General features: G+C 39.8%; 1 protein-coding gene and 3 non-coding genes across 5 annotated transcripts; all 4 read left to right on the forward strand.

Annotated features, from left to right (window-relative positions):
• Positions 1 to 873: 873 nt before the first annotated feature.
• On the forward strand, positions 874 to 12,801 carry ncl (nucleolin). 2 transcript variants are annotated; one of them, XM_072255260.1, is made up of 15 exons: positions 874 to 1,021; positions 2,886 to 2,981; positions 3,784 to 3,928; positions 4,744 to 4,851; positions 6,133 to 6,312; positions 6,877 to 6,963; positions 8,875 to 9,001; positions 9,661 to 9,785; positions 10,038 to 10,167; positions 10,261 to 10,409; positions 10,785 to 10,902; positions 11,137 to 11,261; positions 11,359 to 11,482; positions 11,733 to 11,956; positions 12,434 to 12,801. In XM_072255260.1, exons 1-15 carry the CDS (start codon positions 1,004 to 1,006, stop codon positions 12,487 to 12,489), a joined length of 1,812 nt encoding a protein of 603 aa, XP_072111361.1. In that variant the 5' UTR covers positions 874 to 1,003; the 3' UTR covers positions 12,490 to 12,801. The 2 variants fall into 2 exon arrangements, with proteins under 2 accessions (XP_072111361.1, XP_072111363.1); XM_072255262.1 differs by having other exon boundaries at positions 8,878 to 9,001.
• LOC140197133 (small nucleolar RNA SNORD82) lies at positions 8,732 to 8,797 on the forward strand. The gene has a single exon (XR_011885852.1). It is a non-coding gene; the product is annotated as a small nucleolar RNA SNORD82 (small nucleolar RNA).
• On the forward strand, positions 10,520 to 10,598 carry LOC140197134 (small nucleolar RNA SNORD20). Its single transcript, XR_011885853.1, has one exon. It is a non-coding gene; the product is annotated as a small nucleolar RNA SNORD20 (small nucleolar RNA).
• On the forward strand, positions 12,026 to 12,102 carry LOC140197135 (small nucleolar RNA SNORD20). The gene has a single exon (XR_011885854.1). It is a non-coding gene; the product is annotated as a small nucleolar RNA SNORD20 (small nucleolar RNA).
• Positions 12,802 to 27,739: the final 14,938 nt, after the last annotated feature.

Consider the following 27,739-nt stretch of genomic DNA (forward strand, 5'->3'; position numbering starts at 1 on the left):
CCAGGTTTAAGGAAAGGTTGGATAAATTCAGGTGATTTTCCTCTGGATTTGGTGAAGCTGAGAAGAGATCTAATATAAGTTTATAAGATTATGAGAGATAGAGACAGGCAGCCAGTATCCCCAGGGTCTGAAACTAGAGAAACATTTAAGGGGAAAATTCAAAGATGTGTGGACCAACAGTTTTGCTTACACAAAGTGCTGAGTACCTAGAACGCCCTGCCAGGTGAGGTAGTGGAGACAAAAACGAGAGTTGTTTTACGCACCTTGGCTCTTACACACGTGAATGGGATAAGAAATAAGTCGAACAAAATCAAAACGCCTTGGGAATATTTTCCAACGTCTATTTACAGATGTACATCCAACAACATTTTCTAATTTGTAGCACACTAAAGTATCACAAAAGCAGTTCGAGAAGTTTCCTGCTCCTCCTCCAGTTGAGAGCCATTTTATAATTTCACGTTTGCAGCTCAATAAACATTAAAAAAGAACCTTTAATGACGTATAACACAAGATTACAGAAGATTAAAGAAATCAATAGAATTTATCGTAAATAATGACTTTCTTTTCCATTCCTCCCCCACACAAAAAAACTTCCAGATAGTTATTACCATTTACCACAGAACCACGTTCTGTCAGCCATTTTAAAAGTTACGCGTCCGTCAAACTTTTGCTCTAATGTTGATTGGCTGCCACATATAGATGGCAACGCTGATTGGTCAATCCTGATCACAAATGGTCGAATTGAATTGCTCCGTAACCTGGGCAGCAATTGGTGAAGAGGGGACCCACACACTGGCGTGCGATTGGCTGACTGACTTCTGGGGCGGTTCCGAGCCATAAAAAGCCGATCACGTGCTGGAGGGTGCCTTTCAAAGCGGTGACGTCGGCCAGGACATTCTCTTTGCTGCGCAGGTCGCTTCTACTATAACACGTGGGTCACCATTTCTGAAGAGTCGGCCGATTTGTTTGCCGGGGGGGAGAAAGCCAGCGATTCTATTACAAAATGGTGAAATTAGTCAAGGTAAATTTATTAATGATTTATTCGCGCGATCGACAGACGGGAAGGAGGGCGGGGGGCTCCGAATAAACGCCGATTTGTGGCGGTTCTGGCTGGGCGCCGAGAGTGAGGCCTTCGGTCGATTTCTTTTCGCTGAGCCCGAGAAGGCGGCGCTCGACCGCGTGGTGTTCAGTTCTTCACCAGCCCCTCCTTGGTGGCGTGGGGGAGAGATACTGAACGCTTTAGGTGCTTCACAGCACTTCTCCCAACTTCTCGGCCCCCTGAAAGTTGTGCTTTAGTATTCCAATTACTTTTCAGCTACTGTTCCCTTGACGCCCCTTCAGCACCGTCCATCCGGGGAGGCCTCGCGTATGGTTGATGGGGTTGGTTCTGTTCACGCCATCCGGGCTCCTGTTACACATCTCGCGAGTGGATGGGATGGCAAAGGGAGCCAGCGCCTGTTTAGCGTGGGGCTCGCTGTCACTCGCTGTTCATTGTCCACCCGGTCTTCACTTCGAGCTAGATCGGGGAACGTGGAAAAGGGAGGTCTGAGCATGTGCTGCCCTTGTGGAAGTAGCCAAGGTTCAGAAAACACGTGCAGCCGCGACCCTCTTTGGGATTAAAGTTGCTTTATCTTGTTTTTTTTTCCCTAAGGGATAGTCTGCGGAAATAACACTTAATTAGTTATTATGAAATGTGCATAAAGTGGAAATCTATGAACATGAAAGTAGTTTACATTACAAACTAATGACTTTACTGTCATAGCGATAAAGCATATTAGTAAAACTTTTCGGGTTTACATGCCATGATGACCATACTAAACCTATGAATTTCTGTCTTGTTATGTCGACTGTGAGAGTTTCTGCTACACTGGATTAAAAAGAAATCCTCAGCTCCCTTTAAATAATTTTAACCTCCTATTCAAAGCATGTAGTTTTTAACCCGTTGGTAAGTTTTTGCCCAACTCCAAGTTTATTCTACTTCAGGGAAACCTTTAGCCAATCTCTTCTCTTCATGAGTGGAATGCTTCTCAGGGCTAAGTTTTGGCGACTCTCTTCTACACCAGTTCCAGTGCCACTACATCCTTGTAGTGTGGCGACCAGAATTGTGTCCAATACTTGTGGCCAATTATTTTTATGCAGTAGAGCCATGACTTTACTACTCAGGAGGCAGTATGCTGCTAGCCTCCCTAACCACTAAGGAGGAAGGGTCTACAACTTGAAACATTAGCTTTGCTTCCCACAGCTTTGACCTGCTGACCATCTCCAGTATCAATTTTTTAAAATTTCGGATTTCCACCATCTGCAGTTTTCGGAATTGCACCGAACATCTCACCTCAACATACTGCCACCATAAGGAGTCTGTTGTATAGCAAGATACCGATGTTCATCACGCTCTTGCGTTTATTGTGTATTTTCCCTATATCATTCATACATTTAAATTCAGTCTGCATCCATCTTAACCTGTCTAGAACTAGAACGCAAGATTACCTTCCTTGCTATAACCACACCATCTGAATTGTTTGCATCTCCTATCCAAATAATTGATGTTTATAAAAATTGTCAGAACAGAAACTATTCACAACAAAGTTAAGAACAACTTCAATTTGGGGAAAATTCAATCTATGCTTATAGAAGATGAATCAAGGCCTTATTTATACTACAGCCAGTCAGATACTTTTGTATGAAATGTGAATCTTGAAAAATGTGTTCACTTGAAAAACTTTTGGGAGAGGGATTATGGTTAAAAGAAACAAGTTTTCAGAATTTTGCTTTAATATGGCAGTGTCAATCAGTAAACTTCACCAGACCTAATGCATTGAAATTACAATGATTCTGTTTGTACTTTGAATGTAGTGCAAAGTTACGATACTAGCTTTTTTGACCAGGCAGGTAAAAAGCAAGCAAAACCCAAAAAGGCTGCACCACCTCCACCCCCAGAAGATTTTGAAGAATCAACTTCTGAAGAGGAAAGTGAAGAAGAGGTAATGTAACGCTGGGTTAATCATGGAGTAGTTTCTTGCAAGATTAACGTGGATATCCATGACTGGTCTGCAGATTTGTTGATTAGTCCCAATAGCCTATTGAAAATGATAAGTTTTTGCTTATGAAAATGTGGATGAAAGAAATGCAATATTTTAATTAAAGATTAAATAACTTCAGTTGTGTGGATAAACAGCAGTCACTGGGATGTTTCTCTTTGAAACTTAAGTTGAGAGAGAAACCAAGAAAATAAAAATAAAGAAGCGTCTTGATGGGAAGAAGTTCAGGAACTAGACGGCAAGGAATGAAGTTGTTTGCCAAAAGACAAGATGCGTTCCTGAAGGCTCAGGATCTAAGTATTGAAAAGGAAAATTTAAGGGTTATGGGAAATAAAAAATTGAAGCTTATGCTTGCACACAGCCAGTATAGTCTTCTGTCCAATATTTACCCCTTCTGCACTATATCACCAGTTTGTTCCCTCATTCTGTTTCCTCTTGTGGCAGTACAAATTGGAACTCAACTAGATTTATCTGCAAAGGGCACCATGAGACTGGAAGTCTGTACAATGGATGGTGTTTACCAATTTAGTGTTAGTAATAGCTGAGAATGTTTGTGGGGCCAATTTTAGGTGTTAATTGTGTTTTTTTGCACAAGGCTGCCAAATGAGAATCAGATTGGTAGCTTTTGGGATTAGTGCTGTCTGTGTTTGTGCTTATTAGGCTACTGCTTCTTTGGGTGGCTTTTTAGGATTTGCTACACTTAATACTACCCAAAGTAATTGGATTTAATTTGCATTCTTTTTAGGATCTGCCAGCACCTCCTGTTAAAAAGGCTGCTACTCCAACTGCCAAGGCAACTGCTAAGGCAACCCCACAGTCTGTCAACAAAAAGAATGGCAAAGCTATAAAAAAGGAGAGCAGTGAAGATGAGGAGGAAGACGAAGAATCTGGTGAGTATGCAGTGTCGGTACTTGTTATCTAACTTAGTGTAGCAGTGTCTGTTAGTCTAATATTTTTATAATAAAACTTCACACTGGCGCACTTTTACTAGGCACTGCTATGACAAATAAGCCAGTGTTTTTAGGATTTAGTCATGTTTTAAGAAGATTCCAATGCAAGAAAGTCAGAGTTGAGGAGGCATTTCTTGAATTGGGATCTAGATAACTGACAGATGGTAAACATGGATATTCAGTCCAAATTTGGATAGGTACAAATCTGAATGTAAACTGGAAGAAATTACAGACAAGAAACCCAAAGTGACCTGGGATCTGAAGAATCAGAATTCTGTTTAATGTTGACATATGTCATGAAATTTGTTAACTTTGCTGCAACAGTACGATGCAATATATGATGTATAGGGAAAAATGAATTACAGTAATATTAAACGCTGAACTGAAATTAGTGCAAAATAGTGAGGTGGTGTTCATTTATAAATTGGATGATGGAGGGAAAGAAGCTGTTCATAAATTGCTGAGTGTATGCCTTCAGGCTTCTGTACATCCTTCAGGAGGAATACAGAATGGAGTTTGAATATTTGCTGTCCCACTCTCAGACCAAACTCAAGCAGCAATGTAAGCTAGTAATTGGCTAATGCATGGTTCAGACTTCTGATATTCCTGGAATCTTGCACCAAATAATTTGGCATTATTCATTATTCACTCAGATGTAAAATTGGAAAGGTATTGCAACATTTTCATGAATTCAGATTTTCTGGAGAACTCATCATTTTCAGAGGCTTTTGCAGTAAATATACTTTCTTTTTCAGAAGAAGAATCTGAAGAAGAAAAACTTGTCACTAAAAAAGCTGATAAGTTGATAGAAAAAGAAGCAGAAGAGGATGAAGATGACGAAGAAGAGGATGACGAGGAAGATGGTAAATATTTGATGTATAATGAATAGGTTATAGTCATGCATTGACTGTTAAACCATGTTTTTGAGAAACATTTTTCCTCATCAGAAATGATTGAAACAAGCCTACTTAAAATTTACTGTATGGATTTCTGGGTATCTTGGGTTAATTTTATTCTTCAGTCAAGTTTAGATTGTCTTCTCATACATTGGGTTATTTGTAACTAAGGGGACTTCTTTAAAGTTGCTCTTATTTCTTCAATAAATTCAGATTCTTCTGTTCTTCATTTTTCCAAATATTTGGGTTTTAGCTGTGCAGCAAATGTGTTCATGCCCAGATGCTGATGCTGTTGTGATTTTTGAATGAGACACCAAACTTTAGTAATAGATGCATAAGATTTTTATCCGGCATCAAAAGCAGGCTTTGTGGAAGAAACTTGTAGAATGTTATTTGGTCATTGAGGTCATGCCACCAGGGTGACACCAGATTGATTAAATATAGTGTCAACATAAGTTTATAGGTAGAGGTAAATAGCTTTAGAAATGCTTACTTACAATGGAAGCAATTTTCAACTGACAGGAATATCTGCATATTCAAACACTTTTGGCAAACCATGTACCCTTTAACATTTGGAGAGATGACTCCCTCTGCAAAAGGTGTGTATTCTTTGCTGCTGTCTTTGTCCTGGATTGAAGACTGACAATACCCTGTAACTTCTGAAGAATATACTTACCCATTGATTCCTAGCAGATCAAATATGAAGGCCTGCTAATAGAAATGGGAAGGACTTAATTTGGGTTGCTCATCTTGAGAACACAATCAGAAGTATTAGATTCAGTTGTGGATGAATGCTGAAATTCCGTGGCATGTGTAGAGTCAGCATTGATGAAACCAATCAGAAAGGTTATGTCCTGTGGTATTAATTTTCTTCACTGGAAATTTAGTACAAAATCTGTTCTACACATGGTGCTTGTATTCTAGCACTATTTAGAGACTTGGTTATTTCCCATTTTAGTTCCAAACTGGTTTTTATGTACACTTAAGCAGGAATGAGCAGCATTAAGGACATGCAACACACATCAAAGTTGCTGGTGAACGCAGCAGGCCAGGCAGCATCTGTAGGAAGGAGTCCTGACGAAGGGTCTCGGCCTGAAACGTCGACTGCACCTCTTCCTACAGATGCTGCCTGGCCTGCTGCGTTCACCAGCAACTTTGATGTGTGTTGCTTGAATTTCCAGCATCTGCAGAATTCCTGTTGTTAGCATTAAGGACATACTTGTTTACTCTCTTCCCCCTATTTATTAGAATCTGAGGAAGAAGTGGCAATGGATACAGCACCAGCTCCCAAAGTGAAAAAAACTGGGTTAGTAAAAGTTAAGAATGATGAGGATGATGAGGACGATGATGAGGAAGAGGATGATGACGAGGATGATGAGGAAGAGGATGATGATGACGAGGAAGAGGAGGAGGAAGAGGGAGCTGATGGTAAGTTTGCTACCCTATAAGGGAATTTATAGATGTATCAAATGTGAGAATTCAACTTTCTATGTTAGTGTCATTCATGATTTCTTGTAGCTTGTTCATTCATGTTTTTAAGCCTAAAAGATGTAAGCTAAGGGAACCAGTTTTACAGCCAACATTTAGACACTGAACATTTCTCGAATCCCACGGGTAGATTTTGGAATTGCTACTTTAATATTTTAAGTAGAGTTCCTCCTCCCACCCACCAGATGGCTTGTTGTAGAGAAAAGGTTACACACCTGTCATATTTTGTGGCTGGACTGTGCAGTGCTACCTTTGGGTACTTATGAATGGCTGGGACTGAAAATCTTCTATTATGATTTCATATAATTATGGTATCTGGCTTATCTCATCCATGCTGACCGTGATGCCTTTCTGCACAAATCCCATTTCCCTGTAATCCCATGTCTAAGCATTTCCTATTCCATTTGAAATGCCTACTGCTGAGGACAAAACACTTGGGAGCTCTTCTCTAAGTCAGTTGCTCCATCTTGATGGATAATTTTTAAATTGATTGGATTTTCTTAGAGGTAGCTGTGCCAGTGAAAGCAGGGAAGAGAAAGAAAGAAGAACAGAAGGCAGCGACACCGGCTAAGAAACAGAAGACCGACAGTGGTGAGTACAGGGAAACTCATTAAAATAATTTAAATTGAAGCATTCTGTGAAAATTCTCCAAAGATTCTGTAGTACCGAATGTTAATCAACTTATTCAGAATAGTGTGGTAAAATGATACAAAATAAGTAAGAAGTACATAATTTTAAGTAAGCATTGAGTTGAAATCATTTGACATCACAGATGTTAAAAAAAGATGAAGATTATTTTAGGAGAGATAGGTAGATGTTTGATGTAGAAAGGGATTAAGCCGTAGACCATTTACACTAACCTTTTGCAGGCCCTTGGAATGTGTTGGAGATGACTGGCCATATTGTGAGCATTTGTGTTGAGAATAGTGCAAAGTAAGTGTTAAAAATAGATGTTGAGTTAACTTGAAATGGAAACAATTGCCATGGGTGCAAAACTTATGGCTTCATCTCGTTTAGAAATAAACCTTAAATACTGCTGGGAATACATTTGGTAGTAACTGAGAATAAGACTTGTATTATCCTTCATAAACAAAATAAATTTTATTCTCGTTCATTTATCTGTCCCCTTACTGCAAAAGGATACATTATCATAACTCAAGTGATTTGCATACAAGATGAACACTAGTTTTAATCTGCCAGTATTTCAAATGTGGTCCTGTGTGCTTTACTTTTAATTTTTACACACTGTTATCAAATGCATTCTGAAAATCCAAAAGTGCCACACACCTGTTTTTTCCTGTACCTGTTCTGCAACCTCCTGTATGTAACCTGTTTCTTAGTAATAGATTTTAAGCACTCTTCTGTAATTGTTCTGTGGCGCCCTATTTTCTCCGAATCCTTGTGGAGTCCATAGGATTTAATTTGCCACTTCATTTTCTGCAGATCAAACCATTACAGAACCTTAAATTTTAAGAATATGACAATGCGTCTAGTACCTTTAAAGCTACCTTGTTCAAAACTGGGATATGGACCATGAGGCCATTGAAATTTATAGGGTTTTCAGTTGCATTAATTTTCCCAAGGATTTTTTTTTTGCCAGTTAATGCTACTTTCAACTTTTTGGTCTGTTCTATAAATGAAGGCTTGTCTTCACTTTATCCCTGAGTAATTTTGAAGAGAGAGAATTAAAATGTTTATTTCCTGGAGACTGGTTCTCATTTTAATATCTGTAATTTGTAAATTCAGAGCAATCACAAATGCTGCCACCTTTTTCAATATCTTCTGTGTGACACTCCTCCAGTACTGCCTCTCCCACAGCACGAGTCTCCCTGTGTAGCACCCCTGCCACAGCAAGTCTGACTGGAAGGTTTGTTTGCCTTTTCACAGTCATTTTTGATTTGCAGAAGGGTCTATTTTAACTTTCTATTTCCTCTTATGGTTCCTTGGTAACTTCTATGATTTTGTTAGGTTACATTTGTGTTCCATTTTGTTTCTTTAAACGAAGATGGTCATGGCTTTGAATTTAGACCCTGCTAGTTCTCATGATTAACTTAATGGTGCTTCAACATGTTAGTCCTAGATGGGTAATTCTTACTGTTTTTGCAGTACATTGCAATTGAAATTTCTGCATTGCTTTTAATGCAGATTTTCTAAAGTATCATAGCCAAATTACTCCTCATCTTCATAGTTTGCTTTGTCTAGATAGATTAATATCCTGGCTTTAGATTATTTAACTTTTTCACATTCACAGTGCTAGATGTAAACGGGAATCGATTGTAACACAAGCATCTTGGTTAGCATTTGGAAAGCCTTAATTAAAAGATCTTTGGGCCAATTCATATTATTCAATGTTTCTACTTACACATGATGATCTTGTGAAGGGACTTAATACTGAAGTATGTGATGCTGCTTCATTCTGATGTGTTGGTAGTGCATCACCTTGATAATTGAAGCTTCAAGAATGTACACTTGCTAAATTTTCTCATCTACATGTCTTCAAAGCAGCATTTTCACTTTTCGTTGGAAACCTGAACTCAGAGAAGAACTTCGAAGAATTGAAGAAAGCTCTAAACGACTTCTTCACTAAAAAGAAACTTACAGTCGCAGGTGTCCGAATTGGAGGGAGCAGGTAATTTTGCCTCCTGATGTAACCCCCTAGTTGAGGTTAATGATGACTATGTGTTTTTATGGGTAGGTGTATTAGAGAAGGACACATCGATGCTGGCTGACTACTGTGGGGCTAGATTTGAGCCCCCCTCCCCCCCCATTTTGTGATGGTTTCTTCAACCAAGGGGGTGAATTTAATCTTTTAATATGCTGTTTAGGATGAACGTTTATTGGCAATTCTATTTCAGAATTGGGTTTAATGTCACTGGCGTTTGTTGTGATATTTGTTATGCTGCAGCAGTACATGGCAATATGTAATGAAATTGTAAAAAGAGGGGAGAAAAGTAACAAGGTAGTGTTCATGGGCTCAATGTCCATTTAGAAGTCTGATGATGGGAAAAAGCTATTCCTGAAATGTTGAGTGTGTGCCCTCAGGCTCCTGTACCACCTCAGTGATGGTAGCAATGAGAAGAGGCATGTCCTGGGTAGCCCCCCCACCCGATCAAACAGTGATGGTTGATTAGAGTGCCCTGTAGAAAGTTGCTCATGTCTGGTTGAGTTTATGGTCAGATTTCTGTTCCCGGTAATTTTCTTGTTTTGCATTTTTCAGTCAGTCTTACAGGGAATTTGTTTATACTTTCATTTTGAGCATTGTTTTCAGTTTTTTATTTCTTGATTTAGGAGATTCGGATATGTGGATTTTGAGACTGAAGAACAACTGGAAAAGGCATTAAAGTTCAATGGAAACAAAGTGCTGGGGCAGGTAGTCAAACTTGACAAAGCACGCAGCAAGGAAAGCCATCAAGGTAATTAAAGTACAGGTGGTCTTTTGTATTCTCTGGCTATGGCTTTTCAATCATTCTGGTGGACATTGACAAGGAGCACACAATCTCCACTTGGTCACTATAAAAGTCATCTTTTGTCACTATAATGGGTATGTTGTGCTTCAACCATGCCCCCGTCACCCCCAAAAATGAAGCTGTGGATATGGCTCATGCCATGTGTTCATAATGTAATAGCTTTGGAAGACTAATAAGATTCCCCTTTTTTTTTAACAGACAGGGATAACAGAACATTGTTTGTAAAGAATCTTCCATTCAAGATAACTCAGGATGATCTCAAGGAGATTTTTGAAGACGCTATCGACATTAGGATTCCTACTTCTCGTGATGGTTCAGGAACTCGTGGGTATGTTTTATAACTGTTATTCCCTTCCTATTTGTTTATCATACTGCTTTACAAAGGTAGTTTCTAACCAACTCTTTACATTCTTTCGTTTAGTATTGCGTATATTGAATTTGAAACTGAAGCTACTGCAGAAATGTTACTGAAGCAGAAGCAGGGCATTGATGTTGAGGGTCGGTCCATCATTATTGATTACGCCGGTGCTAAGAGTACATTCAACGCAAAAAGTGGGCAAGCACAGCAAGGTAGGAATGAATGTTTTAATCCAAAATGTACTTTAGTGTTTCTGACTTAAATTCCTATGGAATTTGAATTGACTAATTGGCAGTCCTGCATTGTCTAGAAATCTGATAGCTGGAAATGATGAATTAGCATCTGATCAATGTGATGAAGTTTTTGAACAAATTCCTCTAGATAGTCAAGTACTGATCCAGCTATTGGGGATGGCAGAGAAACTGAATCAAGAACAAATTAGATAAATCACTGAAAATCCTTAAAGAGAGGATTGCATTGTGGAAAGAGATGGTTATTTTTTTAAACTTGTTATTCCCTTGAAAATTTTTTACTTTCCAATTTCCAGTGTCTTATTGGAAGTTTGACTAGTTCATTTCAAATTTTAGGTTCTGATACACTTACAATAAATAATTTGGCATATTCTGCTACTGAAACAACCCTTCAGAATATTTTTGAAAAAGCGTCATCAATCAAAATACCAGAGAAGAATGGCAAGCCAAGGGGGTAAGATCATTTTTATTTGAACTATTGCACCACTAGATGTGTACTTACTTCAACATAACATTAAAGGACAGGATGTCCTTTAAAAGCAAACTAGATATTAGAGGCATGCGTTAATTTTGATTCAATTTTTCCAACTAGTTAAAATAGAAAAATGCCCAGTGTAATATTCAATTGTAGATAAGTCTGTGGTTTCATTTCACAACACTTGAATGTTTTCATGCTTTTCAATTCTAGATTTGCAATTGTCAAATTTGAATCAATTGAAGATGCCAAAGAAGCCCTTGAAAGTCACAACAATACAGAAATTGAAGGGAGAAATGTCAGAATAGAATACAATCAAGGACAAAGAGGTGGTGATGGTAAGTAAAAGGCACACATAACCCCTTGCAGTTTTGAAATTTTTGCTAATTGGTAGTTTTATAGTTAATCATGCTTCCCAATTCTATCTTTTAACAGTCAGCAAAACGTTATTTATTCGTGGCCTTTCTGAAGACACAACTGAAGAAACATTAAAAGAAGCCTTTGAAGGAGCTGAAAATGCAAGAATTGTGACAGACAGAGATTCTGGAAAATCAAAAGGGTACAACATTTTGAATTGTTCTTTGGTTCCTTCTCATTGAGCTCCTTGCTGTCTTAATTAATGACAGTAGATGGATTCGCAAGAGAAGAAAATTGAAACACTGCCTGTCTGTCAGTTGCAATAGTTCAAGTTGTGAGAAGTCAGGTTGTGTTACAGATTTTTTTTTGTATAAGGATACATTTACAGATTACTTTTGTATGACTAGGATAAATTGTATTTTATAAGTTAATACAACTATCATGTGTTTTAGTTTTGGCTTTGTGGACTTCACATCTGAAGAAGATGCGAAAGCAGCTAAGGAAATGATGGAAGATGGAGAAATTGATGGATGCAAAGTTACACTGGACTTTGCTCGACCCAAGTTTGAAAGCCAGCGAGGTGGTGGTCGAGGTTTTGGAAGAGGCGGAAGAGGCAGAGGTGGATTTGGTGGCAGAGGTCGAGGTGGCCGAGGTGGTGGTCGGGGTGGCTTTGGAGGTACAAGATTTTATTTTATTCTGGATTAAATTCACAATCTTGAACAAATTTGGGTAGAAATCTGCTAGCTGGAAATGATGAATTACCATCTGATCAATGTGATGATTTTTTTTAAAAATTCCTTAGATAGTCAAGTACTGATCCAGCTATCGGGTGGCAGAGAAACTGAATCAAGAACAAAATAGAGGCATTTGGAAACAATTGTTAGTAACCTGTTACAACATTAAAGATGGAGATGGATGACTCGATAAATCCAGTTTTCAGTCTATATTAACTTGATGTTGGTTCCCCATTTATAACTGAAATGAGACTGTTTGTTCATTTGAACTTCCTATGTCACATGCCATGAACACTCAAATATTTTGATTTATTTTTCCAGTTGCTTTCTGTTTGCCCACTAAAAATCTCATGTTCTTGTCAGAGATAATTTGCTTGACTTTGCAGATTTATAACTTGGGTCTGTACTTTCTTTTGCAGGTTTCAGAGGTGGAAAGATGGGTGGTCCTCAGGGAAAGAAAATAAAATTTGATTAGAGGCTGATAAGACTGTTTTATCATGTTCAGACAGAGCCTCTGATTGCCTGAATTGGACATTCCAGAGTTCTGCATGCTGTGGCAAGCTGTGCAGGTTGGAGTGTTATGGTAGCTCCAAGTTTCTGAATGGACTGGCAATTAAGACAGAAATTGTTGGTACACCTTTGTGGATTTTTGTCAAATTTATTAAGTATTCTGGTTCACTAATGTGTAAATGTACTGTTTCTGATTTTTTTTTAGTAAATGCAAAATAATGTTTTAGAATGTTGTGCTTGGCATACTGTCTAATGGATTAAAAGATACCTTATTTCATGTTTTGGGTATTCAATAGTATGCATACTGTGACATTTAAAATACTTCACCTAAGCACCACCAAAAGTTCAAAGCTGGCACTTCCATTTTAGATTGTTAATAACAGTAATGTTTGAAGTAGATTAATTTTACCATTCAACTTGGGGCATCTTGCCTGTTGCAATTACTAGACAAGCTGGAAAACTGGTCTGGGTTCTGATTCTGGGGTCAGTGCATGGATGTGGCAGGGATTAACTGGTTAGGCACAAGTGCAGATTAAATTTACAGTTTACTCATTTTACTATTTTGAAGATTTTCAAGGTAGTCAACAGCACCGATTCTTCTAATGGAAAAATTAACGTTGGTTTTAAAGGCATAGACGAAGAATTATCTGCACTAGCAACTTATTCCAGTAATGCTAAAATTGTCCCATTAAATGGTGATTACTTTATAATGATTTCACTCTGGGGCATTTTAAGTACAAACGTTTGTATTTACAATTCAACAAAGTGATATCTCCAGGTGATTATAGCCAAGAGCTTGCTGCCTTTAAATTGATCATGTAATGTCTGTGGCTGCATGCTCCCATTAATAACCGGACAACTTGACAATTGGGACTTGCAACTTTTATTTGCCTATCCCATAGCCCAGTATTTGTTAAACTTATCAATTGTAGATTTGGGGGTGCTGGAACATATCAATTGTATATACGTACACGTTTTTTAAAATTTAATTTTTACAAAATGAAAGTATCCAAGGTGTAAGATTGTAGAAAATATTTTTAAAAATGGAATAAATGGACTTGCTCTCCTGTTGAATGTGCATTAGTCTTTTGTAAGCTGTGAAAAAAGCCCTTGAGGTTTGCCAGTTTGAGACTAATGTTTTTTAACCTCTATTTATTGACCTTGGGTACAATTTGTATTTTTTGTTTTCTCCTTTACCCGTCATGGCTGAGAATTCGGGTGCATTCTAGAGATTCTAAGCTTCAGAAGTGATTTTTTTTTTTGTGTTGTATGTAATGTTAAAAAAAATCTGCAGGTGGTATAAATGAACATTTCATCTGAATTAACATTACATGAATTAGTGTGCTTTACTGAGATTTGTCATATCTTCTATCCCTTAGCAAAGCTGTATTTAGTCATGTCTAACTTGATGCCTTTTAACATCTATCTGAAAATGAAGCAGGATAACTGATTTTTGGTAAGCATGGAAACACTTAACAGATCAGGCAGTTTGGAAAAGATAGGGTATGCTTCTTTGTTGAAGAGTCAGGATGGGAATTGTCCCTTTGGCAAATTGAAAGGAGATGGGAAGAATATTAGTGGTGGATGAAAATTCCACACTATCCTTGCACTAGAGACAACAGGAGTCCAGAACAAAAATAATACTAGAAGAAATCAGTTCAAGCAAAAGGTACAAGTCAATATTTTGGATTGAGATCTCCCAGCAGGACTGAGGGAGCAGTGCATTTCTCCAAAATGGTTGGCTAGTCTGCTTCCTTTTACCAAGTTGTGGGCATCAAATACAGTAGACTAGCTTGGAAGAGGTGCAGAACCATAGGTGGTGGTTGGGTGCTGGAGGTGAAAAGACACGAACAGAACTGTGCAAAAGTCTTAATCACCCTATATTTTTCAGTATATGGTTTCAGATGATGTAGCCTCCAGAGTCCTGATCTTTACAGTGAGGCTGGAATTACCTGGAGAGACAGAAACAACTGAGACAGCTAAAGTCTGCAGAACTGTGGCAAGTTCTCCAAGATACTTGGGTTGTAATGGAGATAAAATAAATTGAGAAAGAGTTGACATACTTGCTGGGGAGAGATGTAGTCAAGATATAGTTGAGATGTGAATCCCTGCCATTGAGGTAACTATTAATGCTTCACCACTGCTCAAGAGCCAAACAACCCTTCCTGGTGAGTGAGAATGCCTTTCCTGTCGTGCCTAGAAAATGATGTCTCATATGGCAGATGTATATCAACTTCAGCTTAGTGTTGAACACAATCATACCTTAGGCCGATGGATAAGTTTATTGGGACTCTATAGCCCACTCGAACCATGACTTCTTAATGGAAAGACTTCAGTGGGTCCAAGTTGGCAGCAACATCTCAAGTGCCATCATGTTGAGCACTGGTGCTCTATGGGGCTATGTGCTTAGCACATTGCTATTAATGCTACTGGTCACATGCAGCTCAAACTGAATCATCAAGTTTGCTGATTATTCTACAGTGGTTGGCCTTACTAGCCACAATAATAAGTTAGCAAACAAAGGAGGTTGAGAGGCTTGTCAGATGGTGTGAGAACAATAACCTGAGTCTCAATGCAGACAAGTCGAGATGGTGCCACATTCTATTGCACATCAGTGTTTCTGTGGAGAGAGTGAAGAGCACAAAGGTACTTAGTATGCTCATAATGACAATTAACCTGTGCTAGTCAAGGCACAATAATGGCTGCACTTAGGGGAGCATGCAAGTCTCCCCACTCCCATTCTAACTTTCTACAGAAAGTTGAGAACAATGAGAGAGTTCTGTCTGGCTGCATTACTGGTATAGAGGCTGCAAGGCAGCAGATTGCAAGACTCTATGGAAGAAAGTTAAAATTGCCAAGTGGATTACTGGAATCTCCCTCCCCCCTCTATTTGGGAACAGCGCTGTTGAGGATCTCCACTATGGTCAGGAAGGAGGTACAGAAGCATTAGTATGACTACCAATCTATGTCTCAGGCTGTGAGATTAATGAATTCCCTTCCGAGGTCAGGGAACTGCATACTGTGCTGCATTTATTTGAGTTACTAACATGTTATTTTGGTTTATATTCTGTGTTTTGTGGGTGCATTGTGGTCTGGAGGAATGTTTCATTTGGTTATATAGTCGATAATAAACATGGATATCTTCAGTTGTGTGTCATCCAGTGAACTGGCGTACACTCACCAGTCCCACCTATATTTCTTCCTGTTCACCCCTCCTGCCACCTTCTATCTGCCTTGTGGCACGTGACCGGCAACAATGAATATCAAATTGAGACTGGTTATATTAAACAAACATTTATTGAACTCTGCTCAACAATAGCGGAAAATATATTCAAAGGATTAACTTAACCAACTGCTATACGGCAACTCTGGAACAGTTCTTCAAAGGGTAAATTTGAAAACAGTTCAGGTGGTAAATTCGAAAGGCCAAGTGATTTACATAGTCAATAAGGAGGGACTTCTCTGGAGAAGGATTTCTTCATAGACGTGACGTTTCTGCTGGTTCGGTCCGAAGGATTCATGATGAAGGAAAGAAATGGCTTAAAAGGAACTGATCTTTTCCTGACGAGTGAACCCTGCATGAACTTCCTTGCTCTTTCCACAGGAGTTATCTCAGATGCAGGTCACTACTTCTTGACCGAAGGCTCAATAAGGTCGATCCTTTATGAAACTGCTGAACGACACCAACTTCTCAATCCTTCGGGTCCTGTACTTTGATAAAGGTCTTCACTCTCCAATACTGAACTGCAAAGGTAAAACTAAAACAAAAACCTGGCAGATATTGTGGAAACTGCCAGCACAAAGGTTCTACCTTAAAATAGAAAGTAAAACTCTGGTTTAAAAACTCATAAGACGAATACGCAGCATAACGGAGTAACAAATGAAGCAAACAACTCAACTGAAACTATCCCACACCAGGGGTCTCCCTTTTATACCTATCGTGAAGATATCCACACGTGACCTCACATTGGCGGGGAAATTACATCATCCTCATAAGACAGTCACAGGATACCCACAAGGTATGTAACACTTGAAACTCCCTAACCATCTCATTCCACCTATCATAGCCTCTGTTGGACAGTCTACTTCATATTGGCAGTATTCTCTGCTCTTCCTGAGTCTTAGTGAAGGGTCTCATCCTTAAAGATTACCTTCCACAGCTTGACTTGCTAGCTTCTTACCATCATTGTTTTTGTTCAATCCTTGCTTTGTGTAGGAGAGGGGTTGATAGTAAAAGTGTAAAGCAGTGTAAGGGATGTGTTGCACTAGAGAGGACTTGGAAATAGTTTGGTGGAAATATCAATGATGGTGATACCTCTAGGTAGGAAAAAGAGTAGCGGAAATGGACATGTTGGGGTGGTTCAGAGACAGAGGAGAGTTAGGGGTCAGGTTTAGCTTTAGGGACAAGAATTTGGGAGAATTAGAGGTAATTTTAGGGTCTTAGGGACAAATATGTGGAAGAGTTGGCAGCCAAGCTGCTGGGCATTCAATGTTGGTGCCTGAATCTGGCAACACTTCAGGGCTGTTACTATTCTTGGGTATGTTGGTTGTTAATGCAATTTACACATTTCAGTGTAAGACACAAAATGCTAGATGTACTCAGCAGCATCTATGAAAATCAATAAATTAGTCAACTTTGGGCTGAGACCTTTCTCGGGTCTTGAATGGAATGGGGAAGACAACAGAATAAAAAAGTCGGGGGGGGGGGTGTGGAGAAGCCAGGTTGGTAGGAAAGATAAAGGGCTGGAGAGAGAGGAACCTGATAGAAGAGTGGACTGTTGCAGTGTGGATGAAATCACTGGAGAGACAAGAGTCACTGGTAGATATTAAGCAGCTTCTTTACTCAACACAACAAGCAGGCATCATACGGACAGAGACGCTTTCCAGAGAAAGGTCTAGCTTAATGTGGGCTCGATATTTATATGCTAAACACAAAGGCAATCGCTACTTAAAAAGTTATAGATAATGCTTCCTGTTGAAGCTACATGCAAAATATCACACCGTCCTTTCCTTCCGACGCCAACATGTCTGGGTTGGTATCCACAACCTTTAGGAATGTAAATTAAGTCTACGATACATTTATTTGGCATTTCCCGTGCTAACAGAAGACAATTAATATTTATAATGTATAGATAATACCGTCTTTGAAACTACCGCATCAGGTCAAGCTACGGCACCAGAAGCATCTGGTATTCATATCTTTTTAGGAAGCACATTGTGGACTCAATCCACAGTACTTCGTCAAACAGTTAAAATAGAAGTCTGGTGACCAAAGTCATTTAAGTGTAAACAAATCATCTACCCAAAAAAATTCACTCTAACTTGGACTATAGGAGGAAGGGAACCCAGTGGAAGTGACAGGCAAGCAAGAAGAGGGGAGGGGAGGGGAAGGGAAGGAAATTTTACTGTAAGGAAAATGGACATTCACCCTATCAGGTTGGAGGCTAACCTGACGCCATTTAAGGCGTTGAGGCTGTGGACTGACATATTGGAAAGGGAATCAGAATTAAAATCCTTGGCCACTGGGAAGTTCCTGTTTCTGCAGTTGGAGTGGAGGTGCTCAACAAAGCAGTCCCCCAATTTACCATGGGTTTCACCAATGTAGAGGAGGCTGCAACAGGTGCTTTGGACACAATACACAACCCCAGCAGCTTCGCAGATGAAGTGATGCCTCACCTGGAAGGACTTGGGGCCCTGAATGGACCAATGTGGCACTTTAGCTGCTTGCATGGATAAGTGCCAGGAGGGAGATTTGTGGGGACGGATAAATGGACAAGGGAATCACGGAGATTGCGACTACTGTGGAAAGGGGGTAGGTGGTTGCTAAAGATAGGTTTGGTAGTAGGATCCTTTTGGAGGTGGTTCAAGTTGCAGAGTATGATGTGTTGGATGTGAAGGCTCATGGGGTGGTAGATAATGCTAAAGGCGGTGTGAAGATGGGCCGAGTGTGGGTGTTTAAGAAATGGAGGAGGTGTGGGTGTGGGCAGTGCTGGTGGTGGAGGAAAAGAAACCCCATTTTTTGAAGAACATGCCTGATGCCTTGGAAAGGAAAGCCGCCACATCCTGGAAACAGCAGAGACGAAGGAACTGAGAATAGGGAATAGCATTTTTATGGGAGTCAGGCCGGAAGATAACTGAGAATTGGTAGATTTACAAAAGATGTTGGTTGACAGTTTGCCTCCAGAGATCGATTCAGATCAAGAAAGGGGAGGGAGGTGTCAAAAAAGGACTTTATGTCCATTTATGGGCATGGTGAAAGTTGATGAAATTAACAATCTCAGCACGCGTGCATGTAATTGTCAATGTAGCAAAGGAAGAGTTAGAAGCATTACCAGGGAAGGCTTGGAGCATGGACTGTTCTACGTAGCCAACAAAAAGGCAGGCATAGCTGGGGCCCATATGGGTGTCCAGAGCTACCACTCGAGTCTGGAGAAAGTGAGAAGAAATTATTCTTGATGGTGAGGACATGATCTGCCAGACAGGAGGTGGCAGTAGAGGGGAACTAGTTTGCTCTTTTATTGAAAAAGCAGAGAGCTTTAAGGAGGATAGAAGTGTATAGGGACTGGACAGCCACAGTGAAAATGAGGCAGTCAAAGCCAGGGAATTGAAAGTTGGTGAGATTATAGAGAGCATGAGAAGGTTCACGGATGTAGGTGGGAAGAGACTGAACCAAGAGGGATAGAAGGGACTCGAGGTAGGAAGACATGGGTTCAGTGGGACAGCTGCAGGCAGAGGCTGCAGAGTCAGGTTTGTGGATCTTGGGTAGGAGGTGGAAGTGAGTAATGCAGGGCAAGGGAACAATGAATTTGGTGGCAGTGGATGGGACCATGATGATGTTTTGGAGACAGTTTTCTAACGGTCCGGAGTGGGGTCCTCTATGAGGGGGTAGGTGTCTGAGAGTTGCTGCCTGGCCACCTTATTCTTCCCACAGCCCTTCAAACTCGCTTAGGCTCTGGATCTCCTTGCCAATCCACTGGCAATAACTGCCATTTATGATCTGGTAAACTCCGCAGACAACAAACCAAAACATCCCAAAGCTAAATATCGATTTTGATAATATACTAAAACATGGTAGCCGCCTATCTTGGACTACATGATTTAATTTTAATGTTTACAAAGTAGCTTGAGACCACCCACTTTAAGAATCAATATTAAGATATTGGATGTTCCTGTCAGGTGCAATGAATGTAAATGCAGCGCTGTTGATGATGTGATAGTTGTCACACAGGTTAGTCAATTAAGAGCCTGGTACTGTTTATCCTTGCTTATCACATCTATTATATCTCAATTACGTCTTCAATTTTTCTTTTATAAATTGAAAACTATCTCACTTCAAAACCTCGTGTATTCTATATGTGTTGCTTTGATTGCACAGATCAGAAGAATGATGTCTGTGCCAAATTAAGTAATTGCCTCAATAAATGACCCAGTGAATGAAAAACCAAAGGAATATTGTGATTTGCAAAGTGGCTTGCTCCTGCTCCCATCATTGCTGGAATACTGAAATCCACAATCCCGTTTTTAAAAAAAACTGGAGTAATATTAGCTATTGTTTCCATATTTAACACATGCACACCTTCAATCCTTCAAAGTCAAGTCAAATAAATTTTCAAGTTGTGTGGTTAACAATCTCAGTGCACATTAGTTCATAGCTCTTTGAATGTGTGGAGAATCCAGGCACATTTGTATACTTATCATGTTCCATTTTAGTTCTAATTTTTGTGGTCATAGCAGGATAGAAACATAGAAAACCTACAGCACAACACAGGCCCTTTGGCCCACAAAGCTATGCCGAACATGTCCTTACCTTAGAAATTACCTCGGGTTACCCATAGCCCTCTATTTTTCTAAGCTCCATGTACCTATCCAGGAGACTCTTAAATGACCCTATCGAAGCCCGCCTCCACCACTGTCACCAGCAGCCAATTCCACACATTCACCACTCTGCGTAAAAAACTTACCCGTGACATCTCCTCTGTACCTAATTCCAAGCACCACAAAGCAGTGTCCCCTTGGATCGCATGCCTCCTTACTTTCTCAATAAGCCTTGCATGGGGTACCTTGTCAAACGCCTTGCTGAAATCAATATACACTACATCTACTGCTCTACCTTCATCAATGTGTTTAGTCACATCCTCAAAAAATTCAATCAGGCTCGTAAGGCACGACCTGACTTTGACAAAGCCACGCTGACTATTCCTAAGCATATTATGCCTCCAAATGTTTATAAATCCTACCTCTCAGGATCTTCTCCATCAACTAACCAACCACTGAAGTAAGACTCACTGTCTATAATTTCCTGGGCTATCTCTACTCCCTTTTTTGAATAAGGGAACAACATCCGCAACTCTCCAATCCTCCGGAACCTCTCCCGTCCCCATTGATGATGCAAAGTTCATCACCAGAGGCTCAGCAATCTCCTCCCTCACCTCCCACAGTAGCCTGAGGTACATCTCATCTGGTCCCGTCCCCAACCACTGGGCTGCGGACCAGTACCAGGCTGCAAAGCATATGCTACCGGGCCGTGAGGAAACGATATGATTTGGTAATATGAAACAATACGAGTCAGCTGCAGCTTTCCTCATTCCCTGTCACGCACTGTTGAACTTGAACAGCACCCCCCCACCACCCCTGTCGGCCAGTATGCAAGAATATTGTCAATATTAAACCGGTCCGCAGTGCAAAAAAGGTTGGGGACCCCTGACTTATCCAACTTGATGTTTTCCAAAAGCTCCAGCACATCCTCTTTCTTAATATCTACATGCTCAAGCTTTTCAGTCCACTGTAAGTCATCCCTACAATCGCCAAGATCCTTTTCCGGAGTGAATACTGAAGCAAAGTATTCATTTAGTACCTCTGCTATCTCCTCCAGTTCCATACACACTTTTCCACTGTCACACTTTATTGGTCCTATTCTCTTATGTCTTATCCTCTTGCTCTTCACATACTTGTAGAATGCCTTGGGGTTTTCCTTAATCCTGCTAGCCTTATAATTTTCTAGATCTCTATTATTACCTAGTTTTTTGAACCTTTTGTAAGCTTTTCTTTTCTTCTTGACTAGATTTAAAACAGCCTTTGTACACCATGGTTCCTGTACCCTACTATCCTTTCCCTATCTCATTGGAATGTACCTATGCAGAACTCCACACAAATATCCCCTGAACATTTGCTACATTTCTTTCGTAAATTTCCCTGAGAACATCTGTTCCCAATTTATGCTTCCAAATTCCTGCCTGATAGCCTCACATTTCCCCTTACTCCAATTAAACACTTTCTGAACTTGTCTGTTCCTACCCCTCTCCAATGCTATGGTAAAGGAGATAGAATTGTGATCACTATCTCCAAAATGCTCTGGCACTGAGAAATCTGACACCTGACCAGGTTCATTTCCCAATACCAGATCAAGTACAGCCTCTCCTCTTGTTGGCTTACCTACATATTGTGTCAAGAAACCTTCCTGAACACACCTAACAAACTCCACCCCATCTAAACCCCTTGTTCTTGGGAGATGCCAATCAATATTTGGGAAATTAACATCTCCCACCACGACAACCCTGTTATTTTTACACCTTTCCAGATTCTGTCTCCCTATCTGCTCCTAAATGTCCCTGTTACTATTGGGTGATCTATAAAAAACACCCCATAGAGTTATTGACCCCTTCCTGTTCCTAACTTCCACCCACAGAGACTCCATAGACAATCCCTCCATAACTTCCTCCTTTTCTGCAGCCGTGACACTATCTCTAATCAACAGTTCCACGTCCCCACCTCTTTTGCCTCCCTCCCTGTCTTTTTGAAACATCTAAAGCCTGGCACTTGAAGTAACCATTCCCACCCCTGAGCCATTCAAGTCTCTGTAATGGCCACAACATCATAGCTCCAAGTACTGATCCATGCTCTAAGCTCATCCACTTTGTTCATAATACTCCTTGCATTAAAATAGACACATCTCAAACCATTGGTCTGAGTGTGTCCCTTGTCTATCGCCTGCCTATCCTCCCTCTCGCACTGTCTCCAAGCTTTCTCTATTTGTGAGCCAACCGCCTCTTCCTCTGTCCCTTCAGTGCTGTTCCCACCCCCAGCAATTCTAGTTTAAACTCTCCCCAATAGTCTTAGTAAACCTCCCCAGCAGGATATTGGCCCCCCCTGGGATTCAAGTGCAACCCAATCTTTTTGTACTGTTTACACCTGCCCCAAAAGAGGTCCCAGTGATCCAGAAATCTGAATCCCTGCCCCCTGCTCCAATCCCTCAGCCACATATTTATCCTCCACCTCATTCTATTCCTATACTCACTGTCGTGTGGCACATACAGTAATCCCAAGATTACTACCTTTGAGGTCCTGCTTATCAAATTCCTTCCTAACTCCCTGTAGTCTGCTTTCAGGACCTTTTCTCTTTTCCTATCTATGTCATTGGTACCAATATGTACCACAACTTCCTGCTGTTCTCCTTCCCACTTCAGGATATCATGGACGCGATCAGAAACATCCTGGACCCTAGCACCTGGGAAGCAAGCTACCATCCATGTTTCTTTCCTGCGTCCACAGAATCTCCAGTCTGACCCCCCTAACTATAGAGGAGTCCCCTGTCACTGCTGCCATCTTCTTCCTTTCCCTACCCATCAGAGCCACAGGACCAGACCCTGTGCCAGAGGCGCAGCCACTGTTGCTTCCCCCAGGTAGACTGTCCCCTCCAACAGCACTCAAGCAGGAGTACTTATTGACAAGGGGTACAGTCACAGGGGTACTCTCTAAGTCATTGGTATATTCGGTCCAAACAACTCCTAGAGAGAGCATAATGAAAAATCAATGACCAGAAAGATTAATATTGTTTTTCTCTCCAAACACGCTATCAGGCCTACTGAGTATTTCTCCAGCATTTTATGGTTGAACTTGATGCATGGTGTGGTGATATGAATGAATGAGATTTACAACAAAGTCTTTGACACAATTATACCAGCTTTAGAATAAGTATTTTCTAGAGGTGTTTGAAAATGATTTTCTATAGAAGCGTAGTTTAAAGAAAAGTTACTAACTTTGATGAATGACAAAGCAAAATGGCTATCCTGCTATGACCACGAAACTTACAACAAAAATAGAACATGGTGAATATCCAAATGTGTGTTGATTCTCCACATATTCAAGGAGCCATGAACTAATTTTGCACTGAGATTGCTAACCACACAACTTGAGAATCTATTTGGCTTGACTTTGAAGGATTGAAGGTGTGGGATTCTGCTAGATATGGAAACAAAGGCTTGCATTACTCCTGTTTTTTTAAGGAGTTTATGGATTTCATCATTCAACCAAGGATGGAAGCAGGAGCAAACCCACCTTGCAAATCACAATATTCCTTTGGTTTTTCATTCACTTGGTCATTTGTTCAGGAAAGGCATACGTCAGACATCATTCCTCTGATCTGAAGCAATCAAAGCAACATGAATATAAAACATATGAGGTTTTGAAGAGAGATAGTTTTCAACTTATTTAAAAAAACTGGATTCTGAAACTCGTGCTCTGTTAAAAATCCCTGTTGCTGCTGCTCAACAAATGTGAAAGGCTTGAGAGCACTTTTTAAATCCCTTCCCATCCAATATTTACCAGATGACAGGCATTATTGGGGCATTTAGGCATAGCACTGGAATTTCAGGGAAAGAGTCACTTTTAGTTAATCTGAAGACTTGTCTTGCTTTGTAAGAAACAGTACAATCCCTCAGCCCATGATATTGATATTAACCTTTTAACCTAGTAACTCTTCCCACCTACATAACATTCCTTTTTTTTCTAATAGAGTTTAGAACAAAACTTAATTTAATCTTTTAACTGTTCATGGAATACATGTTTATTCCAGCCCCAATCAGTTCTGACGTTGCAGTAATCCAAGGTAAAATGCATATTATTCAGAATTAGCTAACACGTTGGAAGTCCCTTTAGCCAATTTAAACGTGGAGCATTCCTACTATCAGATTTGAGTCATCGAACCCAGAAAGACAGACTGTAAATAAGCATCTGCAGAAGCTTTATAAATGTGCACCATGATTTACTTCAATGAATTTTCAAAACCTTAATCTTAGGCATGCACTACAACTCTTGTTGTTAATATCTATGTTCATCTGTAAATATTTTATTTTCATGTAATTTTATTTAAAGAGAGCACCCCAGAGAATGAGCAATCAAGTGAGAAAAATTAACGACTTTGCACCTTAAAGTGAAAGAGGTCAAAAGTTAATACATCCCTTATCTGACCTTTCAAAGAATGAAATTAAAATGCACCCTCATTTTTTAGAGTTTATCACTCTAATTTTACGAATTATTTACATTGTTGAGCACTATTTCAGAACAGTTTTCAGCCATTTTCTAAAACGATGTGCAATCCCTCCATGTCATTCCACCTCTGTACTGTAGATGGCAGCCTTACTATAAAAAAACAGTTGTAATTCAAAGACACCTTGTACAGAACTGCTGGATCAGAACCTGGGAAAGTATGCTGTATTACATTCTTAATAAATATTCATATGACTTAATCTAATATGTATTCTAAACAAAAATATTTTGATGAGCTTCGCCTATTCTGCAAAGTTTAAGGTTTTGAGATTATTAGATCATTTTGCTCAAATTAAAAATTGAGAAAGAACTGTTTAGTATAAAAGCTTGCTGATACAAAGGCTAGGCTATTCCATTCAGAGAATGTATACTTAATATTAACTAGGCTTTGTAATGAAGAATTTATGACATTCAAGGGCATCTTTCTCTTGCTTAAATTGGTATTCCTTCATTTAATTTCTGATTGAAGAATTTAAAAATGAAATCACTTATCAGCTGTCTCCTTGCCAAATATTTCTCTAGTCTTTACTCTTAGAAGTTTTAGACTAGGATCTCAGTCTTAGGGCCCATTAAACCTTAGAAGGTATTAGGTTTTGCATTTTCAACTGTTGTTCTATTTATAGAATTCAGGTGGTAATAATGCTTTCTTCCTTATGTAACATTTTACCAGATATCTATGTTAAAAGTTTTTACTGTCATTATTCTTTCTGCTCATGTATTTTGTTTGACCTATACTGAGGATATTTACTGCTTTCAGAACCCCTTTTAGTTGATCAACGATGAACAGCGGGAGCCAAGAAGTTCAAGTTGCTAAGAAGAAGAAATTGCCTTTTAAACTCACAAGAGAGCACAGGCCATCAACTTTTTGCTGTTGATGTTTCTGTAGCAGGTCTTTTTTATGAGGTCGAGTCGCTAGCTCAACACTCAACCCAGCACAGATAGGAAGCGTGCCAGGGAGCCTTCGCTCCGAAGTCTGGCGCTGATGCCACTACGCCACCAGCTGGCAAGCTGCTGCTAACCATTGGCTAGTAAAAAACAGTATGAATGTACACTTGAAACCAAAATCCAACATATCCTGAGTGTTTCAGCCCAACATCTGAACAATTTCTTGCAGACTCCCCTGTACCAGTTTGTAACCTGACATGCAGAGGCACCACCTGAACTATGCAGCAATGATAGATCTGCATCAAGTATCAATGCAAGTTAAAATGCATTTCTTGCGGAAACCATAAGCTGGTATGGGTAGGACAGACCCTACTAGATCAAATTTGCACCAGTTTTCCTTCTAGCCTGTGACCAAAATGCACCAATAATCTTGACTGGTATTCCTCTTACCAAAATTCTGGCCCGAGTAGATATCTTTCACATTTGTTTCAATGGTGGAGTTCATTGTTCTTCATATGAATTAAACTATTCATTTACAAAAGAAAAGTATTACAAATTACATTCAGGGACGACATTTTGGGTACATCTTCTCATTAATACAAATATCTAATTAGCCAATCATGTCGCAGCAATTCAATAAATAAAAGCATGCAGACATGGTCAAAGGTTCAGTTGTTGTTCAGACTACAAAAAAGGGAAGAAATGTGATCTAAGTGATTTTGACCGAGGAATGATTGTTGATGCCAAATGGGGTGATCTGAGTATCTCAGCAACTGTTGAACTCTTGGTATCTTCACGCACAACCCTCTCTAGAGTTTACAGAGAATGGTGTGAGAACAAAATAAAATCTGTTGAGTGGCAGTTCTGTGGGCAAAAATGGCTTATTAATAAGTCAGAGGAGAATACCCAGACTGGTTCAAGCTGACAAGAATTTGACAGTAACTCAAATAACCACGCATTGTAACAGTGGTGTGCAGAAGAGCATCTCTGAACACACAACATGTTGAACCTCGAAGTGAATGGGCTACAGCAGCTAAAGACCACACTGGGTTCCACTCCTATACCTAATAATGTGGCCACTAAGTGTATTTTGCTTTCTTAAAATTATAAAAGCTATTGTTCTCAAAGTTGTCCTCATCTTCAAAGTTCAAAATAAATTCCTCCTGCAGTATATTAGACCACTCTCTCCTATCCAGCCTCAAGTCTTACACCAATGTAAAGTTAAGGTAATTTAAAATTCTGCTAAATTTTTCTAAACTGCACTGAAACCTGATTGTCCGTTACATCTAAGCCCACGGAGCGAAATCCAATAAAGATCCCACCCAGCTATCATTCCTCCATATCCTCTCAATTCTCCTTGACCATTCTAGAATTCAGTATTCTAAAGCACTTTGAACACTAATATATTCCAGGTACATCAGAAGACTATCAAGCAAAATCTAACACAAACATAACATATAACCATATAACAATTACAGCACGGAAACAAGCCATCTCGGCCCTTCCAGTCCGTGCCGAACTCTTACTCTCACCTAGTCCTACCGACCTGCACTCGGCCCATAACCCTCCATTCCTTGCCTGTCCATATAGCTATCCAATTTAACTTTAATTGACAATATCGAACCTGCCTCAACCACTTCTGCTGGAAGCTCGTTCCACACAGCTACCACTCTCTGAGTAAAGAAGTTCCCCCTCATGTTACCCCTAAACTTTTGCCCTTTAACTCTCAACTCATGTCCTCTTGTTTGAATCTTCCCTACTCTCAATGGAAAAAGCCTATCCACATCAACTCTATCTATCCCCCTCATAATTTTAAATACCTCTATCAAGTCCCCCCTCAACCTTCTACGCTCCAAAGAATAAAGACCCAACTTGTTCAACCTTTCTCTGTAACTCAGGTGACATTCTAGTAAATCTTCTCTGTACTCTCTCTGTTTTGTTGACATCTTTCCTATAATTTGGTGACCAGAACTGTATACAAAAATGAACATTCTAAATATGAAACT

This window comes from Mobula birostris, chromosome 4 (genome assembly GCF_030028105.1).
Source record: "Mobula birostris isolate sMobBir1 chromosome 4, sMobBir1.hap1, whole genome shotgun sequence".
In the NCBI taxonomy this organism is placed as follows: Eukaryota; Metazoa; Chordata; class Chondrichthyes; order Myliobatiformes; family Myliobatidae; genus Mobula; species Mobula birostris.